The following is a 21071-nucleotide window of genomic DNA, read 5'->3' as shown; positions in this document are numbered from 1 at the left end:
GTCATTCGGGCCCAAGCAGCTTTGCTCCTGAGAAACTGTGGAGGGAGATGCTGAAAAGGCAGGCTGGGGTCGGACCCTGTGCTGGGTCATGAGTGACAGGAAAGGACTGGTCAGGCAGGCATGAGAGAACCCTGTGGGTGTCCCAGCTGGGGCGTCACGCCGGCGGGGAGGAGCAGAGTCATGGACTTTGCCACTTATTAGCTGCATGACCTTGAGCAGGATCACTCTGCCTCTCTCTCTGTCTTCATCTGTAATGGGACAGAATGACGAGCTCATGTCATCAGAAGGCTTAGTTTAGCTCCGATCTTGGTGGCCAGTCCTGTCTCAGTGCTACCCTGCAAGGCCCCTCAGCAGCTGCTCTCATACGGAGGTCGGAGGGCGTGGAGGGACAACTGTAGCGCCCGAGGGCAGGAGGGAGGGTGCTTCCAACCTGGACATTTGACTGCCTGCAGCTGCAGGCGGTTTGGTTGAGGTCGTGGGGGGTACTTTGGAGGACCCAGCGTCTTGAGACTTGCTTGCCCCTCGGGGACCGGAATTGCCTTTGCAAGTTAATGTTGAGAATTTGGGCTCCTGGCAAAGCTGTTTTCACAGGTGGGTATATACATAACATGTATAAAATAAAATTCTTTTATTTAATGTGTGAAACTTCGCAGCTGTTGGAAACAGCCCTCCTGCTTTGTTGGCCGGGTCTCCACGGAGGACACTAGGGGTCAGCAGAGGTGTGCGGAAGAGTAGGCAGCCCGCCGTGCTGCTGCCCGTGTGTCCCCCAGCGGGACGCTCTGTGGAGTTGACTCAGCTCTGCGTTTGGTTGCCAGATGAGCAGACAGCAAAATAATGAGTTCTGGTGGGATTTTATAATGACAGGAACAAAGGAGGACCTGTAGTTTTTCTGGACTAGAACATGCTTTTGGTTCTTGATCCAGTGTGTTCCATTGTAGAATTGTGGAGTTGTAAAAATTCTGGGACTGATTTTGGCTGATCTTGAAACTTTGAAGGAACCAAGATGGAATTATCGCAGGTGCCTTCTGCTTAAGAAGCTCTGTGTAAACATAAACACGGATAAAGCATGCATTTGAGTTTAGTGGTGTAGACGAGGGTTTCTGCACGTCACAGAAGGCAAGGCAGAATTCCCCTTTGTGGACAGGGACGTGGGTCTTGTCTTCAGCGGTTTACGAGAGTAGTTTATGGTAATTAACTAGCACTGACAAACAGCACACGTTGCATTTAAGAGCTGGCCGGCTGTAGACTGTGTATTGGACAGGTGGGTTTCACAGGCACGTGGTCAGGTGGATGGGAGAGAGAAGGAGCGCAGGCCTTGCACCCCAGGTTCAGGTTCAAGTCGCCATTTCCTCACCGTAGGACCTCGGACTAGAATGTAAGCTCCCTTAGCCTGTTGGTGAATCTGTAAAATGGGCGTGATAATATTCATTTCTTCCTGGATTTGTTGATAACTCCCATGAAGCACTTAACACACGTCCTGACGCTTAGCAGCGTTCACTGTGTATGTCCGCCCCGCGGGTGACGTGTCAGAGCAGTAAGGACGTCTTGTGTCTGTTGAGGACCCACTGGTAGAGACTTGACTAGGTTGCACATTTGGTTCTTTCATTTAATCCTTGTAACCCTGTGTGTTATGGGCAGTTATTCCTATGGACAAATGAGGAACCTCAGGCTAAAGAAGACTGTGTAATTTGTCCCAAGTCAGGCCATAATTTCGGGTGCAGGGGCCTCGGGAAAGCATGCGCGTCTGGGCTTTCTGCCCTCTACGTTCAGCGCCAGGGTCGGGCGCGGGGCTGGGGTTGGGGTCGGCTGTCTCCCAGCCCAGGATATCCAGCTGGCAGCGAAACAGACCTGGCTCTGAGCTGCTTCAGCAGAAACTCTGGAGAGGGAGGCAGGTACTAAAGGGATAAACATAAAAACAGATGACGACAAACTGTGATCAGCTCTGAAAAGGAAAGGAACACGCCTCGCCCCGCAGAGCTGGGAGTTTTCCCGTCAGGGCTGCTCTGGGGGCGTTAGTCTTGGCTGAACAAGTTCTGCTCCTGGACCAAGGCAGGAAGGCAGGGCGTGTGTTACCAGGTAGACTGGGCCTCGTTGACATACTCACTCCCAGTTAAGCAGCCAGCTGTCGTGGGCACTTACCTGGTAAACAGATACAAGCCACAATCATCACGCACTTTGCTCGGTAGTTTTATTGGACCCAACTTGAGAGATGAGGTAACAGGCCGGGGTGTTTGCTGCATGCCCATGATTACCTGGGAAGTACCTCCACTGGTATTTAAATCCAGTTTGTGTGGTGCTAACGTCCCAGCTCTGTGAACGGTGTCGTGTAGCTCCCCACAAGCAGCCCAAATGACTGAAATTAACTTTCTTAATTAGTAGGAAATGGTATGTGACAATAAGAGAAAGAGGTAGTAAGGAATTGTTTGGAAAACTAGAAAAAAGCCCAGGACTTCCCCAGCTGGGGGAGTGTGCTCCGGGACCAGTGCCATTCACCCACTGCCCGGCACTGCCTCCCTGCCTCCCTGCCTCCCGTTCCACCCAGGGTTCAGGACCCACTCTGAGCCGTTTAAGAACGCCTGGACTCGTGACACTGTTGACTAGAACCTGCGACCTCTCTGTCCCTGGTTAACTTTCTCTTCAAAGCCATTTACATTTTATGCAGGCTACTCCACTCAGATGTACAGATAGCCTCTTTAAACTTCTTGATGCAGTTCCTTAATGAAGCTGTTGCTAAGGAAACCTAGCCAAAACCTGGGAGGTATGCACATAACTGTAACCTCGGAAGTGTGTCAATTCAGGTTCAGAATCAGAGGGATGGGAGACTTAGGAAAGGCTTTTTGAACGGAGATGCAGGCTCGGTTAGACTGAAACCTCTCGGTCCCAGCCAGCAGCCAGCAGGGCACCTGGCTTTCAGGATGGCCTGTGGGGAGTGCAGAGTTCTCACAAGGGAAGGAACGGTGGGGTGACGGGGGAGGAAAGTCAGGTTCTTTACTAGGGAAGGAAATGCTGGGGGAGGGGCTGCCACCCGCCAAGCCCTGGGGGCTGGCTCTGCTCTTCAGCTGGAGCCTCAGAGCTCGTTTTTTGCAGCCCAGTCCTGTGGTGACACAGAGAGAGGAAAGGCAGAGGCCGCGCGTGTTTAGCATGGGGAGGGTGGGGTGGGCCTGAGGGTGCCGCTGGGTGGTGAGAAGGATGGTTTGGATTTTCCCACCCGGGACCTGGGGACCCACCAGCGGCCGCTGCAGATTTATCTCCCAGGCATTACGGTTTCTCTCTCTCATCTTCTTTTCCTTTGTTTTTTCTTTTTTAAAAATACTTAATCTAAATTTAATTTCAGATTGTTTTTGTTTTTTACAAAAGTGAGAAATTTCTCTCTCTTCCTCTTTTTTTTTTCAGTGAGTAGGTAATTAGATTTATTTATCTGTTAGTGGAGGCACTGGGGCTTGAACCCAGGACCTCGTGCATCTAAGCAGGCATTCTGCCACTGAGCTGTACCCACATCCCCACCTTCATTTTCTTTTTGCTGCAGCTTCTAGGAATCTTAGAGCTGAATCTCTAGTTGGCCTCTAATACTTACCATGACTTCATGGCGTGCATTTTTATGGCTTTACCTGCCCCTAGTTTCATTTAAGTATTAAATCTCCATTTTTCTCTTCAGCCTCATTTTTGTCTTTTTGTTATTGTTGTTAGCTTGTTTTTAAAAATTTGTTTAGATTCTTTTAGCAGGAGGCTGAAAGTAAACAAATGTGTAAAGAGACCATATCACACTGCTTTTATACATTCTAAGCTGTTTAGTAGTTACTTAAAAACAGAACTCAATTTTAAAGTGGTATGTTTTAAAATTTAAAAAAAATTTTTTTAGTAAGGTATAATTGATTTGTAATACAAGTTTCAGATGTACAACAGTGATTCACAGTTTTTAATGTTATGCTCCATTTATAGTTGTTGTAAACTATCAGCTGTATTCCCCGTGTTGTAAGATACATCCTTGTAGTGTGTTTATGTTAAATGTAGCAGATTGTAGAAGAAAGTTGGGTGACGCAGGCAGAGTCTGGAGCGGGCGCTGTGTCTTGTTCAGGTTCACGGTCACTGCCGAGCATGGCGCCTGCCAGAGCCAAGCCCTCACTCCTGTTTGTAGGGGAGTGAGGGAGGCAGCTCTTACCGGTGCTGGCACCACCCTCTGAGTGGCAGTGACAGCGGTGACTGTGGACATGCAGAGTGTTGTTCCAAGAGCTTTACATATGCATTTCTGCGTTTAATTCTTAAAGCCCTCCTGTGAGGAATCATTTTATGTTTTTTAAGGTATATACACTTTGTTTTTATTTTGAAAGACTTCAAACCTCTGGAAAACACCTAGGGGTATAGTACAGGGAACACTTAGATACCCTTCACCTAAGCGGACAGTATTTGTCCTCTTGTTTCTGCCTTACTCACTTAGCATAATGTGTCAAGCTTTAATCCATGCTGTAGCCTGAATCAGTACCTTATTCTCTTGGCTTGATAATATTGTTGATAATTCTGTTTATCCATTTGTTGACGGATGGATATTTTTTGTACCTTTTGGCTACTCTGAATAATACTGCTATGAATATCGATGTACAGGTTTTTGTGAGAACATGTTTTCATTCCATTGGGTATACAGTTGGCCCTCTATATCTGTGGTTTCCACTTTGTGGATGCAGATGGCTGATTGCAAAGGGACTCGAGCATCCTTGGATTTTGGTATCCAAGGTGGGGGGGTCCTGAAACCAATCCCCCACTGATACCAAGGAATGACTGTATACCTGGCAGTGGAATTTCTGAGCCATGTGGTTACTCTGTGTTTAACCTTGTGAGGAAACACCCGACTGTTTTCCAAAGCAGCTGCACCATTGTCCATTTCTACTGGCCGCGTATGAGGGTTCCTCTTTCTCAACATCCTCACCAACACTTGTCATTGTCCATTTTTTGGTTATGACCATCTTAGTGGGTGTAAAATGATACTCATTTTGGTTTTGATTTGGCTAGTGATGCTGCGCATCTTTTCATGTGCTTATTGGCCATTTGTATCTCTATTTAAATCCTTGGCGAATTTTTAAATTGGGTCTGTTTTGTTTGTGTTGTTCAGTTGTAAGGATTTGTTATATATCCTGGGTACTAGTCTCTCATCAGATACCCGCTTTGAAAAATTTTCCTCCTGTTCTGCGGGTTGTCATTTCAGTTTCTTGGTGATTTCCTTTGCAGCACAAAAGGTTTTAATTTTAATGAAGTCCAGTTTATCTGTTTTTTCTGCTATCACTTGTACTCCTAGTATTGTATCTAGGAAACTGTAGCCTAGCCCAAGACCACAAAGATTTACTATGTCTTCTCTTAGGAATTTTATGGGTTTAGTTTTTACATTTATATCTGTGGTCCATTTTGAGTTAATTTTTATTTACTGCATATAGTCGGGGGGCGGGGTCCAGATTCCAGATTCATTGTTTTGCCTGTGGTGGGGTGCTGTGCAGATGATTCTGAGAGCTTATTCAGGATGATGGCTTCATCTTAGTTTCTTTTAAACAATCCTTTGGGTCTGTTTAGTCAGGTGCTTTAAGAAGATGCCCTTTTGATGTGCAGAGGAGCTAAGGCTGTCATTTTCAAAACAATTTCTAGTGAGAGTGTTGTACTTGAAACCTAATTTGCTTTAATCTTTGAAAAGATTTATGTTTCAGGAGCTTTGACTGAAGAACACCTGTCTTTATTCAGTGACTGTAACTAAATGGTCAAACAACACTTACGAGATGAAGCCGGCTCCCCCCGTGGTGCTGGTGGCTGCAGCTGTAACCGGAGTCAGTGCTAACCTTTTCTCATACACTCCTGGTGACCTGCTAAAATGAGTTCAGTAAACAGTTTGCCAGCAGTCTGCTGGACAAAGCCATAAAGCATTGATTTACGGTTCCTGGGCTGGAATGTGTTCTTATTGATAGTAAGTAAGCACGTATTGAGTGCTTGTTCCCCTGCCTTTCTTGTGTATTGTTTCTCTGAAAATCTCACATGCATCCATATTATTCCCACTTTACAGATAAGAAGACTGAGAAGTAGGTCTTCTCTCTTTTGGGGGGAGTTCATTATCGATGAATGGAAGTCAGAGAAAAAGGTCTTGGTTCATCCTGAGGAAACGGTTTTCTGAGAGTCAGCCTTGAAGAGGGTGCTCGTGACTGCTGTCTGAGTGAGGCGAGTTCCGGGTTACGTGGAGTTGGCGTCCTCGTCCCGGCACATCAGTGTAGAGCTTCGTGGTGGGCGGGGAGGGCGGCCGCGAGAGGCTGAGAGGCGGCCCGGGCCGTGCGGCTGTGTTCCGTCCCTGCGGGGCTTTGTCCTAAGGGCAGTGGACCGGCGCTGACTGAGTTTAAGTAGGGGAGTGGGTTCTCGAATAGATCGCTCTTACGCTTGTGGAATGCTTGGAAGCATTTAGAAGGCTCTGCAGGAGGTGATGTAATGAGTCAGACCAGGGTGGCTGTGAGATGTAGCAGTTTTCAATTTTCAAATGGTTTTCAGTCCCAGGTTTGTAGCTCAGCAGCCATGTCGCTTTGGACGACTCACTCAAGGGAGAATGAGTGAAACAGCAGAATTTATCTTATCAGTTGGAACAGCAATGTACCCACTTCCCAGGACAGTTGTGAAGATCCAGTGAGATAACTGTGTGCACAGTGTGCAGCGTGGTCCCCGGCACAGAGTCAGTGCTGAGTGAGTGTCAGTGAGTACCTGGCGGGGCAGGTGTGGGTGGTGGGACTTGGTGACTGAGTAAATCCGGGCTGTGAGGGAGGGGTCCAGGCATGTCTGTGAGTGATGAGAGTGAGCCGGGAGACGCAGAGGGACCTCGCCCCCCGACCAGGGGCCCTGGGCAGGACGGCTGTGTGAGGAGCACTGTGAAGTCAGCTCTGCGCAGGTGGAGTTGGAGGTGCCTTTGACACATCTAAGTGCAGTGTCACGAGCTCACGGAGGACTCCTAGGCCCGGGCTGTGCATTTTCCTGTGATCCGATCTGTGAGGACCCCGAGGTATTGATCACTGGGCGTGAAGATGTACTTTACAGGACAAGTGAATAGTAGTATCACCTGTGTCATCAAAACTCACACCTCTTTATTCATCACTTACTTGGCTAATTGGATATTTATGGAGTTCACTTTACTGCCCTTTCCTGGACGCAGTTTCCACAGTAAAGAGCTAGCAAGCCTCCTTCTCTCCCAGGAAGGAGACACACTTAATTGGTAGCCTTCTGTACGTTGCCAGACTTAGAATTTTAGTTTCTTACTTTAATTCTGTGTTATGTTGGCTGTTTCCTGATAAGAGAGACATCTTACCTCGTGGTCACGCTTTGGTTAACTGTTACTGAGAATTGCTGATCCCATCCGCAGTGTGTGTATTTTATTAACCTTGTAGATTATCTTCTCATTTTTCTGGCTTTGCCCTTTAATTTTGTATGTCCCTCCAAGGCTCTGTTCTATTTGGGGCCTTAATTATTTTTTTAATTAAAAAATGTCTATTAGCAATTAAGAAAACAAAAGAAAAGGAAAAATTCAGATGATACGTAAGTTTAGAAAATATCTCGTGTGTTTTCCGTCCTGGCGACACAGGGCTCTAGGACCTATAACAGCCTTCACTGCACAAGTTTCTTTAAAATGCTGGTGAAGAAATAAAACCTTTCTTTCTCATCTTTCAAGCTGCATAGCTAATTGGCAAGAAAATGAGGGGAAATACTCAGTAGGCAAGACAAACCGGAAAGCAGGAGTTCTGGGAGGTAAGTGAGCCCTGGAAGCCACCGGGTGCCGGCTGGCTCCTGAACTGGGTTTCAGTTGCCCTGACAGGAGGGCAGGAGGTGAGCCCCGGGCCTCTCACACTGGGAGTTGGGTGGCCGATCCCGTGTAGGCCAAGACCCGCCTGAGGAGCCTGGTTTACTAAAGGGTGAACTAGAAAAAAATCCTACTCCTCGAAACAAGAAAGTAAGGAATCTCTTGATTTTTGTTGGAAGGGAGAAAAATCCAAAGCAGACCAAACCGAGGGTTTAGTTTAAAGCTGCTCTGGCGTGAGAGTGACCACAGACTCCTGGCAGAAAAGCACGGCTCCTTCTGGAACGAGCAGTTGTGTTTGGAATGAATCAGTGAACAGTCAATACGAAAAAGGCCCCCAGGGGCTCCTGGGTCACGATGTTGGAACCCAAGCACACCAACCTTGCCTCTCCTCCAAGGTCTCACTTAAATAACCAAAAGGATTTTTAAAGGAAAGAAGCCATAATCATAATTCTGCCTATTGATATTACTGTATGCTAGGAATTCAGAGGTGACTGGAGCTGTCTTCTCTTTTATGGACCTTGCTTTCTGTTTGGAGACACACCTACGACACTTGGGAGCTTGGTGGAGGGAGGTGTGGGTCTGTTGCAGTCAGCCAGGAGAGATTAAGAAGGCAGTGCAGGGTGGGGACAGTCTTGTTCTTGGCTGGCTTTTAATTGCAGGCTCGATGAGTTGTCATTGGAGGGAATAGCTCTCTGGAGGATGGACTCAGGACTCTTCAGAATGGAAAGGTGAACCCCGAGAAAGACAGTCAAACCTGTGCAGTCATTAAAGTGCACATGAACGTGCCCCGTCCCTGAGCCAAAGATGGGACAAGTAGGCAGCAATTCTTGAGGCCTGAGGAGCTGGTTTTTAAGGTTCTCCTAGAATAAATCCCAGGTAACCGGGTTGACCAGCAGTCAAACTGTGACTTTGCTCTTCGGACGGCATGCCCACCAAGGATATTGACCATTTATAGTTTTCATTTCTCGTTAACGTGTGTCAGGTGATGAGTGCGTGAGTGCAGGAGATTAACACCTGGTCGAAGTGCCTTTTAGGTGCCTGCCTAGGAGCGCTGGCACAGCTGCTGCTGCGTCACACGTCTCGCCATCCATCCCACTCCCCGGCCCGGCGATCTTGGCAGAGTGACTCATTACCAGCTTGTCCGTCTCCTCCATGACCTCATAACCCATGAAGGGACTGGATCTTATTTAACTTGGTTTTGTTTTTTTCCCTCCTTCTCTTTGAATGATTACAACTGAAGGTGGATCCAGTTACGTTAGCAGATGTTTTACAAGTAAGGCCCTCGGTACAAACCTTGTAATCCTGCTTTGCAGTCTAGGAAAGAAAATTACATTCTTTGCAAACTGTTTTGATACACATATGTGGAAAATCGGTGTAATTTTGAATATGAGAATGCTGGGACCACTGTTTGTTTTCTCTCTCCCAACATCTTTTACCTTATTTGGCAACAAGGGGTGCAGTCAAAGGCCTGGCAGTTTCCAGGTTTGTGAGAAAGGCATGCAGGACTTCGGCCTCTCCTGTGTAGCTCTCCTCAGTCCTCTGCCTGTGCCTGGCACCTCACTGCACCGGCTCCTCTCTCTGCAGCTGTTCTGTGCTCTCCTGGGAAGCAGAGGCTGTGTCCTTCTCAAAGTGGCATATCCACGAGTCCTCTACCTAAACATAAAACTTCTAGAAAAAAACATGAAGATTATGTTTGGGACCTTGGGGTGGGCCAAGGTGTCTTAGATAAGGACACAGAAAGCATTAACCATAGAAAAAAAATTTATACATTGAGCTAATCCACAATTTCTGCTTATCAGAAGACCCCCTTTGGAAAACAAATGGCAGCAGACTGGGGGAAGACATTTATACATGACTAAGGACTTACATGCAGAACATATAAAGAGCTACAACTCAGTAATACAGATGACCTAATTAAACAGTGATCTGGAGGTCTGAACACTTTGCGAAGGAAGATCCGGAAGTAGCCAGTCATCTTGTGAAAAAGTGTTCAGCCTCGCCAGCTGTCAGGGAGACTCAAATCAGAGCCCCTGACTGGCTAAACGGAGAAAGACTGCTGACGTCAAGTGCCGGCGAGTGTGTGCAGCGGCGGTGATGCCCACGCACGGATGTGTGCGTGTGAAATGCTGCTGCCGCCCAGGCAGACGTGAACAGGGCTGGACAGGAGAGAAATGACACTGTGGGGTCCAGAGTGGTTCTGAGAACTTCAGGCAAGAAGCGGCAGCTGCAGGGCGTGGGGACGGGGCTGTTGAAGAGGCAGCCTCCGAAGGGACCTTTGAAGGAGTCAGACCTGGAAATGCAGGGGAGGGGTGGCAGGAAGAAGACAGCCAGCCAGCCAGGAGCTGAAGTGGGAAGCCCAGGATTTCCGGGTTCTACCTGGGGCATCTCTGCCTGGTCAATTCCTTTTTATTCCCTAGGTAAAGGGTAGTCTGCCCTCAGGGTACATTTCATCATGGTTTCATGGTAGAGTCATGGTTTCATTTCTTTATTCACTTATGTGCTGTCGTCTTCCCTGAGGGCAGGGGTCTTTGCCAGTTTTGTTCCCTGCTGTGTCCCCAGCCACAGCTGTGGTGGCCACAGAGAAGGCATTCAATAAACATGTGTTGACAGAATGAGAAAACCCATGAATTAGAGCGGTTCCATTTGGACAGGTCAGAGGTCGGCAGTGGGACCTAGAGTCACACAGACAGAGTGGGGCTCACTCAGGAGGGCCTGGCGTGCCGAGGGCATTTGGGTTCCATGGTGTAGTTCCGAGGGGGTTCTGAGCATCTCTGAGATGGGGTGATGGGCTCTGCACCGCGCCTCAGGACTGCTTGTCTGGCAGCTGCGTGTGGACAGGTTAAGGAAGGAGAGAGAGCTGGGAGGAAGACGACTGAGATGAGGCTTCTAGGTGGGAGCTCATGAGGGCCCAGGGCGGGCGTGGCAGTGGGCGTGGGGAAGAGGGGTGGATGGGAGGGCTTCCGGACGATGCTTCTGTGCAAGCTGTGCTTCTGTTCACACAGAAACATCTGGGAAACACATATTTTGTCAGGGATGTGAGAGAGTTAACGGCCCCCTTACATAGGGTGGCCTTGGTGGCAGCGGGGTTCTGGCTGTCCCTCCTCTGGAAAGGTAGCTGCGCGTGGGGAGGGGGCACCGGGCGGTAAGCAGAGCCCCACCCCAGACTCAGGTCTTGCCCCGGACACTCACTGGCTGTGGGGTTTGTCCAGGATGGTAATACCTCCCTGAGTTTCAGATTTCTGCGCCTGTGAGCTGGGGTGGTGACAGTTTCTGGGATTATTGCAATGATTCAGTGAGGGGCACTGCGTTTGCTGGCATGTGGTTGGTGCTTAAAAACAGAAGTTGTTACCATCATGTCAGTCTGTTACTGTATATTCTGTGTTTTGAGAAGTTGGGTATTTGATGAAAGTTCTGCCCAAGCCCTGGGGTCTGCATGAGCTGCTGTTCCTTTCCTTTCCCTTCCTTTTCCTCTTTCCTTTCTCTGCATCTCATGTGTAGGAGGCAGATTCCTTTGTTTCAGGGAATACAGGCTGGAGAGGTGGGGCCCAGAGGGGCTTGGAGCTTCATTGTGGCGCTGCTTCCCTGCGTTTCTGGATCCGGCCCCGTCGGCGCGCTAACTCGACCTTCCTCTTCCTCCCTGTGTCACCGGGCCTCTGTTTAATGGACAGGCCTTTTCCACGTGTCCTTTTTCGCTGGCAAGTCTCTTTCAGATGCTTGTTGCTTTTCTCCCTGTGCTCCAGCTGTCCGAGGAGGAGAAGATTCAGCGGTACAGCGTCCTCTCCGAGCTCTACGAGTTGATCGGCTTCCACCGCAAGTCCGCCTTCTTCAAGCGCGTGGCCGCCATGCAGTGCGTGGCCCCCAGCATCTCGGAGCCCGGCTGGAGGGCCTGCTACAAGCTCCTTCTGGAGACGCTCCCTGGCTACAGTCTGTCGCTGGATCCGCAGGACTTCAACAGAGGTGCTGGAACTAAAATGTCATTTCAGCCCTGCGAGTCGTGCCTGGCTTGGGCCCTGGGCTGCCTGTCTAATCAAGGTGCATTCGGATTCGTGTAGAGCAGGGCTCAGCAGACTTTTTCTGTCCAGGGCTGGGGAGTGAGTATCTCAGGGTCTGGGTCCCGGGTCTCTGGCGCAGCTGCTCGGCCCTGCTGCTGAGACGCGGGAGCGGCCAGGCCGTCTGCAGGCCGGCAGCTACACTCATGGCAGCAGCCGGGCTGGACTTGGTGTGCGGGCTGCAGTTTGTCCCCACAGCCTCCCTGTCATCGACACCCGCACCGGTGTGTGCGTTTGCTGCAGTGGGTGAACCCGCGCTGACATGTCGTCATCACCCAGAGCCCATACTTGACAGCAGGGCTTCCTCTTGGTGCTGTGCACTCTGTGGGTTTGGACAAGTGCACAATGACATGCGTCCACTGTTACAGCATCACACAGAGCAGTTTCCCTGCCCTAAACATGCCTGGCTCCCCCTTATTCATCGCTCTTTCCCCTCTAACCTCTGACAGCCACTGATTTTTCGGTCTGTATGGTTTTGCCTTTTCCAGAGTACCATACAGTTGGGATCATACAGTTGCATGGCCTTTTCAGATGGTCTCCTTTCACTTAATGATGTGCGTTTAAGGTTCCTCCATGCCTGTTCATGGCTTCATAGCTCATTTGTTTTTAGTGCCGAATAATAGTCCATTTTCTGGCTGGACCATAGTTTATTATATTTATCCATTCACCTACTGAAGGGCATGTTAGTTGCTTCTAAATTTTGGTGATTATGAAAAGAGCTGCTATTAACATCTATGCGCAGATTTGTGTGTGGACGTAAGTTTCCACTTCATCGAGTAAACACCAAGGAGTGGAGTTGCTGGATCATATGGCAGGAGTACGTTTAGTTTTGTAAGAAACTGCCGGACTGTCTTCCAAAGTGTCTGGACCATTCTGCATTCCCACCAGCGGTGAATGGGAGCTCCTGTTGCTGCACATCCTTACCAGCCCTGGGTGTCGTCAGTGTGGTGGCTTTTGTCTGTTCTAGTAGGTGTGCAGTGGGACCTCGTTGCTTTCATTTGCATCCCCTGATGACCGGTGATGTGGAGCATTTCTTCATGGACTTCTTTGGCATCTGGATATCTTTTTTGATGGGGTGTGTGTTCAGGCCTTTTGCTCATCTTTTAATAGGGTTGTTTATCCTTCTTGTTGAGTTTTGATAGATCTGGGGTATTTTGGGTACCAGCCCTTTATCAGTGTGCCCTGCCCTTCACCTGCTCCACCACAGTTGCCCTTTGGGTCTTGGCAGAGCGTCAGCTCTTCGAAGAGGTCCCCTGTTGTCCTTCAGCCTAAATGTAGTCCTTGTCTTTTTCTCTTTCATTGACTCCTGTTGTTCTTTTTAGATAGCATTTCCCATAATTTGTAAGTACATTAAAAAAAACTGGGCGATGACTTAATGGCGCCTCCCCCACCAGGCTGTGTGCACTGTGAGAGCAGAGACCCTGTGCCCATTCACTGTGTCCCGAGCTGGCACACGGCAGGTGTCCACGTACGTATGTGTAACATGGGGCCAAACCCGATGAGCAGCTACAGTGACCTGTGTTGGCTGCCATTTATTGAAAAGAGTTTGTTTCGTGATCTTAATTTGTAAATCACGTGAAGAAAACATGTTTCTTTTGAAAAGTAAAATGACAAAGCACACCTCCGCGTGACTTGGTGCTTTCTGCTTAGCCTCCTGATCCGGGAGGGGGCGCTCCCATCATTCTGTGAAGGAGGCTGGGGGGGGGGAGGCAGGAGAGCGAGATCAAATAAAGTAAAAACGGTAACTCGCAGCTGGCTGCGTTTCCAGTAAGACGTAAAAGCTGCTTTAGAGCCCATCTCCACTGTTGCCCTGGGCCTCTTTAAACATTTCTCAGAGAACTAAATGGCAGTCCACTAAACCCTGAAAGGGAAATTGTGTTCTCAGGACCTGACATATGTCTCTGGCTATTTCTTGAAGTGGACGTTTCCCCGCTGGTTACGGAAAGTCAAGGCTGGACACAGACGGGCACTGTGTGTGTTTGCCAGCTTTGCGGGCTGCTATTGGTCATTCTTGTCTTCTTGTGTTGCTGTGTGTGAAAGTTTTCGATCAGTCCTTTTGCTCAGCCTTGCCCTGAACAAGGGATTGACTTTTCTGCAGGAACTCGTGTGAAAGAGACCGACAAGGCACATGGGTTTGCCAAAAAGTAATAGTTGATGTAATAAACGCTCACGCTGGTGAAGTTTTTGAATACAAGAGAGTTGAAAATTTTATCACTAGGCCATATGCTGCAAATCTGTCTTAAGAATAAAAAGATTCAGATTTTATAGGAGGAGCAGTTTGAATCACAAAGAAGTTACGATTTGTACACTATTTGGTGTTAAGAAAATTTATCCTCAGTCTTATCATAATTGCCTGTGGTAGGGAAATCTACAAAGTGATATTTGGCCCATTCTTGATATGGTGGTGATGAGGTTAAGCTGAGTCGTTGAGAATTCTGGGCTAGGTTGTCATGGCATTGATTTCAGCCTCTTCATCTTCTTTAGAATTTCTTACTTCCTTTTGACCTGTGGTCTTCTGATGACGTGGACTTACTGTGGGATCTTTGCCTCCTTTCCTGTCATTGTCGGAAGAGATTTCTGTAAGGCAGACTACTAGGACATTAAGGTTTTTGTGTGGGGGTAGGTTTGGTCAGCTCTAAGGATTTCAATCAATAAGTATTAATAATTGCTATTCAGTTAATAATTTAAAAATTATTATAAAATAATTTAAATATACACAAATTAGAAAGAACAGTACCATGAGCCCACCACCCAGGTTAAGGCATTTACAAGTTTTGCTGTATTTCCTTCATTCATATTCTTCCTTTTTCTTTAATTCGTCCTTTGTTGAAGTATTTTACAGCAAATCCCAGAAACCATGTCATTTTATCCTCCGTACTAGAGTAGGCATGTCGGAAAAATGGGGGCCTTTTCTTTCATCGGGTTTTCAACTTGACCCCTGTGCTTGTTAAGTACCAGCCATGTCAGACATCTCACTAGGCATTAGGGATACTTGGGTGAGTGAGACACAGCCCTGGCTCCCAAGGAAGTTAAGGACTGATGGAAGAAACAAACACAGGAGCTTATGTGCCTCATGGCACCTGCTGGAGGATGCCTGTGGGACAGAGTATGTGCACGATACAGTGGGATTCACAGAAGGGACTGGTCAGCCTTTTAGGGCGGGCGGTGGAAGAGGTGGTCAGTAGGGCTACGAGAGTCTGAAATCCTTTCTGCTCCAAGCCCCAGGGGCCCTGGACTCACAACCCTGTGCGGTAACTGTTTTTGATTCCTGTTACCACGTCTCCCTCAGGAAGGATTTTAAGGTGGAAAAATTTTAAGAGCAGTAATTGTTGCCAGAAGGGACATGGAACAAGAAAGTCTAAAGATCCTGTGATCTGAAAGAGATCCTTTTCGATGGTTGTGAACCAACTTCCCCACCTCTGATTTTGAACACGGGCTTAGTTATTTTGGAGGGAGCAGCCGTGCAAGTTTGTTGGTAACTTTTTCTTTTTCTCTTTCTCTTTCTTTTCTTTCTTTCTTACTTCTTCTTTCTTACTCTTTCTTCCTTTCTATTTAGCTATTTACTTTTCTTGTATTTTAGAGAAATGCTGTGCTGTTCAGTTTCATGACTTTGGTTGTTGATAATGAAATCCCAGCAGATATCAGTATTCTTTTGAAAAAAAATTATGTTATAATACAAATACATGCCATTGAAAACATAATCTTTTGTTCTAACCTCACAATTATTTCAAACTGAGTTATTTTTGAAATTGTACCTTTGCAGAAGAGAATATAGTATATAAAACCTTTTTAAAAACCGTGTGAACAAACATCCCTTAAGCATTCTTTTCCGGGGTACACAGGGGAAGTGCTTTTGTTGCCCTTTGGGTTTGATAGTGGAGGCATTTGTCCTGACATCACTGAGTTGCACACATCAGACGTGGTTCCAAAAAGGATCTCGGCCCCGAGGCGCTGCTGCAACGTTTTGATGTCTTGTGCGTTCTGCTGCAGGCATGCACCGAGGCTGGGCTGCCGTCCAGATGCGTCTGCTTCATGAGCTGGTCTACGCCTCGCGGAGGATGGGGAACCCGGCTCTCTCGGTCAGGCACCTGTCCTTCCTGTTACAGACCATGCTGGACTTCTTGTCAGATCAAGGTGAGTGGCTTCAAACTCTGTTCTTGCCGCAGGCCCCCATCGACACTGGCCCGTGGAGGCGGTGGTGCTCCCAGCTCCCCGCTGCAGAGTGGCTCCCTGTCCCCCACGTCCTCCCCTCCCTGGCCACTCTCAGCACACACCACCGCTCTGCTTGCTGCTCTCAGCCTCCTGCGTGGGCTCCCCTTGCCTTGGCCTGCATTTTATAAAACATCAACGTCCAAGTGTAATTTTTAGGTGGAGAGGTGCACAGTTCACATGAACTCTGCTCAGTGAATTGTCATAGTGAGCACGTGGTACCTAACTCTAGGCCCCTCTCTGCCCCTTCTGGTCACTACTCCCCTGAGGGCAGCTTCTGTCTCCACTCCTGAGGGGCCGTGCGTGTCTGTGCCCACATGTCGGTCCTCCGTCAGCTTCTCTCCTCATTAGCAGTCTGAGTGCCTCCTGACCCAGGGTACTGGGCAGCTCCTGTTCAGTCTGGCTCTGTTCTCTCGGCACCACCCCGCCCCGACACTCCTCACAGGCAGGTGCGTGTAGTCTCATGGGCTGCCCCCTCTTCCCTGAGTGCTTCCCCTCCCCCTGCCTCATCTGCCATCTCGGACTTTTCCCCACAAATACACATCTTCCTGCAGAGGGCCTATGCACCCTCCCCTCCCTGTCCCCGGCTCCTTGTCAGCAAACTCCTGGGGTCTGGACTTGCTCTTGGCAGCCTTGTATGCGTCCCAGGGGACCAGTCCTCCCACGGTGTGGTCTCGTCCCTTGTGCGCTGACGGTCAGTGCCCGCCCTCCCTGTGGAAGCGTCACAACAGAAGGATCTTGCTGGTTATTTGAGGTCATACTAATTAGTGATCTAAAGGCACTGGGTTTAGAAGGAGAGAAACTGGGGACATCTGACCCTGTTGAACAAGCACTGTTTCCATAAAGGCCTGTGTATAGTGGTGTTGGGTTAATTGGAGTCTTCCGAGGAAAGGACAGAAGTCGGGAGGACGAAGGGTCCTGGCCACTAACCCCACCTCTGATTCCGTAACCTCAGATGGGTGATTAAATTCTTCCTGGCCTCCCTCTTCTCCTTTGAACAACTGGGATGTTACAGACAGTGTGGCAGTTTATTATTATTTTAATGATAGATATTTTAATTGATTGGGTGACCTTTCTCCTGGAGAGCTCATGGTACCACTCACAGAGCTGATGATTAACCTTTCTAAGTATGGCTGCAGTGAAATGAAATATGGAACAGAGGAGCAGCCAGGAGAGGGGAAAAATGACTCTGGGCGCGAGGAGGGGCTTGCTAGCCGTCTCCTTGCTGTAAACCGTCTGGCTGTTTGTGGGTGGAGACGGCGTACTCTTGGGGTGTTCTCGCCCTTCCTTGCACCATGTAGCCCCTTGACTGTGTGCAGACAACGTGCGAATCCAGAGACAAGTTAGGAGACCGACTATTGACATGGAAAGGCTCTCGGTTCCCCAGGACGGTCCTCAGTTTTGGCAGATGGACGTACCAACTTGAAGATTTATGGGCCTTGCTTTGGAGGTGCCCGTGTTACTTCTTATGGTCATCGGCGTGGGGTCATCTCTGCTGAGGCGTCCTGACTGGGGTCTGGGCACGAGCTTCTGTGGCATCGTGGCAGGAGACCGATGAGCTCCTCGGGTGGTGAATGCAAACCTGGTCCTGCGTGCTGCACCGGGAACACCGGTGACGCTCTCCAGCCCCGGCCTCTCTGCTCTCGGATCCCTGGTGGTCTGGCCACCAGGTGCTGCCAGTTCTCCAAACACAGCAGCAGGTCTAGCCTGTGGCCTTGGCACCTGCTGTCCTGCCTGCCCTCCGTGGCCGCTCCCAAGTGCCCCAAAGTGAAAACACCATTCACCAGTGTCCATCGATCAGTGAATGGGTCAGAAAGTGTGGCGCATCCACCTGGATGTCTCTCCTCTTCCCCGTCCCTTCTCCCTGTCCGTGTTCCTCCCTTCCTCGGGCTGGCGTCCTCCATCCTTCACATCTCAGTGTAGATGCCACTTCCGCTGTTTCCGGTGATGCCTCGCTTGGTCCCTGAGGTTCCTTGCAGTGTTCTTGGTGGAGCACGTGCTGACCCCTCGAGCACTGTCGCCCATGGGTTTCATCGCTTATTTAATTGACAGGCTCCCCAGCAAGGCTGCAAGCCCTCTGAAGGCAGGGCTCTGTCTGACTTGCTGTTTTTCCTGTTCCTGCCACCTCATGGCAGGTGTCGGCATCCATGTATGGCTGTTTGCTTTAATAATAAATGCTTTCTTTTCCTTTCTCAAAAACAACTTTATTGAGATTTAATTCACAGACCACACAATTTGCCCGTTTAAAATGTGCACTTCAGTTTTTCAGTAGATTCAAGAAATGCGCGCCTGTCACCACAGGCAGTTTTACGTTTCATCACCTCAGAAGGAAGCCCGTGCCTTGCAGCTGGTTGAGGTGCGTGCTGGTGCTTAGCTCCTTGTTGGGCGCATTCGTAACAAATACTTTCTTTCATTTTCATTCTCTCTTCTGGGCTCACCGGTGCTGCTTTTGAGGATGCCGTGGCGTCCTCAGGCCTTTGCTGTCTGAGCAGGAGAGACTCTATCAGGAACGGGGTTGTTGGGTCAGCCGTGGGGACCGTTGTCGCTGCTGCTGAAACACGCTGGAAATTGCCTTCTAAAGGATTGCCCTAATTACAGCGCCAGCAGCGGTGCTGCGGATTCAGCAAGTAGAGAATGCTGCCTTATTGTTTTAATTTGTATTTCCTGGGTAGCTTGCAAGGTTGGGTATTTTTCCTGTGTGCCTGTTTACTAATTGTGCCTCCTTTATGTGAAACTCTTTTCCAGCCTTCTGGGTGCTTCCCTGTCTCTCGCTTCATTTGATTCTCATTTCTTGGGAGGCAGAGGGTGTCCAGGCCTCCGTGCTGAGGTTTGTAACACTTTGAGATGCTAATTAAGTCCTTTGCCCAAAGTCTCCCCATTATTCAGGGCAAAGCCAAGCCTAGAACCCAACATTTAGCCCTGGTCCCAAGGATGTGTACGTTGTCAGCTAAAACACATTCTGTTCTGTGACATACCTGATGGTGTGCATCAGGCTTGCAAGAGTTCAGACATCTCCCCAAAGGGCTTTGCTTGTTTCTGAACTAAAGCTGAAAGTTGCAGGAAAATCTGTCTTAAACATTTTATGATAAATCTCCTCAGCATACTTTGTGATTAGAAACTTGCTGGAACTTTGAGAAATGTAAAATTGCAGAGGGTTATCTCAGACCAACACGTGTGCAGTTAACAGATGGTAGGAAGCTCCCTGCGATGGACCCACACTGTCCGTCCTTTTGTTTCTTGAATATGTCAAGTCTTTGTTTCCTTTTTTTCCCTCCTGTCTCAGAACATCGGTAAAGCTCTCACCCCTGCTTTCACGTGGCCATTCTTCCTGTCTCTGTCCCGTGGTGGTCTCTGCAGGTGGCCTCCCCGTCCGCCTCTCTCTGCATTTTCTAGTAGTGTCCTGACTCTTCTTCAGGGTGGGCAGTTTTGGAGGAGTTGACCCACTCTCGATGGTTGATTCTATGATTCCTCTCCCGATAAATCCCCTCTGGGAAAGTCAGGCCCCTCGGGGCCATCAGGGCAAGTTACCGGCCGAGAAGCTGAACTGCCTGGGAGCAGAGGGGTTTCCTCTCGTCTGCTGCATTCGTGTGGAGGAGCGTGAAGCCCCACGGCTGCTGGTGCCCACCCTGGGTCATGCGGAGAAGAGTCTAGAACTTCTCCTTCGGGGTCGTCTCCACCCTGTCCAGCGCCCCCCCAGCTGGAACGTGCTGTCCAAGAGAGCAGTGACTGCTTTGCTCACTGCATGTTCGTAGCGCCTAGAATGGTCGTAGGTGTGTGGGAAGTATTTGTGGAGTGAGCGACCACAGTGATCAGTGACACTCAGGAAATGCTGTAGGAGGGGGACGGGACGCCAGGGCCCTTGCTTGGAAGGTGCGTTTCAGTAAAACTTGCCCTAAGATCATAGTTTGAGTGATGTCGACCAAGCGACAGGAACCGTGAGGTGGCTCATCCCTCCCGCTTTCCCCACCCCCTGCCCCTGGCCAGACTGTTTGTGTGGGTTTGGTCCTAAGGAAACCCAGAAGAGGGAAGAGATTGGATCTTCCGGGGAGGGTGAGAGAGCTTTCATTAGGAGGCGGGATGTGCTGGGACCGCCCCGGGAGTGAGCAGGTTTTAGCACACGGTAAGGGAGAGGCGGAGGGAACGAGTTTTGGGGGAAAAAGGCGTGTGTGGGAAAGAGATGGTGTGTTGCTGTGCTCGGGCTCAGGGACTAGGCTCAGTCCGAGACCTGGATCTCCTGCTCCTTTGGTTTGTGACAGTGCCTGCCAGGGAACTGATCCCATCTGTAAGATGGAAACAAAGGCCCTTTCAAAGGATCTGTATGTCCACAGGAGGGGTCCTGGCGTTGCTTCTCTGACATCCCTGTGCTCTTGGGCCACCAGGCTGTTGAAGGTCAGAGCTGAACAAGACCCCTTGCAGAGGTGAGCACTGAGGTCCCACCCGGTCAGTGGCCTGTCCCAGTCTCACAGCGAGTGGCAGAACAAGCCGGACCCCTGGCCTCTCAGCTCCTAATGTGGGAGGGGGAGGGGGGCCACTTGCCCTGACACCTCTCAGCGGAGATTTGCTGAGCTGCCCCGTGAGTGACTGCTCCCTTGTAGTCACTGAAGTTGCTGATGGCGTGTTCGAGGCAGCCTTGCGCTGCTGCCCCCTGGTGTTGGGATGATGACACATGTATTTCATCAGAGGGGAAAAGCACTCACTGAGCTTGGAAGCGATTTCAAGATAGCCTGGCGTCACCTCCTTTGCCTTTTTGTCGTCTGCCTCCCTCCTCACTGGAGCACGAGCTCCCTGGGGCGGGGCTCTGTCTGTCCTGATCAGTCTGTACCCGGAACGGTGAGGGCAGGGCTCAGTGTTTGTCTGCTCACCATCCAGGTGGGGAAGTTGTTTAACTTCTCTGCACCTCACTGTCCCCATTTGTGTAAAGGGGATGGGGACCTGCCTCCTCTGGGGTTTCCTTCCCTTTACTGCATCTCTCACCACATGTGGAACTCAAGTAGCTTCTCCTCCCTCCC

At 49.5% G+C, this 21071-nt stretch overlaps 1 protein-coding gene across 10 annotated transcripts in view; it reads left to right on the top strand.

Moving 5' to 3' along the window:
* TRAPPC9 (trafficking protein particle complex subunit 9) overlaps window positions 1-21071 on the top strand; it is a 433756-nt gene that overhangs the window by 74081 nt on the left and 338604 nt on the right. For all 10 annotated transcript variants that reach the window (XM_072949773.1, XM_072949771.1, XM_072949768.1 and 7 more), the window contains 2 exons: window positions 11545-11761; window positions 15844-15987. In XM_072949773.1, the coding sequence (XP_072805874.1) occupies window positions 11545-11761; window positions 15844-15987 (361 nt within the window). The remainder of the gene's footprint in view (window positions 1-11544; window positions 11762-15843; window positions 15988-21071) is intronic.

Source organism: Vicugna pacos, chromosome 25 (genome assembly GCF_048564905.1).
Source record: "Vicugna pacos chromosome 25, VicPac4, whole genome shotgun sequence".
Taxonomy (NCBI): domain Eukaryota; kingdom Metazoa; phylum Chordata; class Mammalia; order Artiodactyla; family Camelidae; genus Vicugna; species Vicugna pacos.
This window is presented reverse-complemented; position numbering and strand designations above follow the sequence as displayed.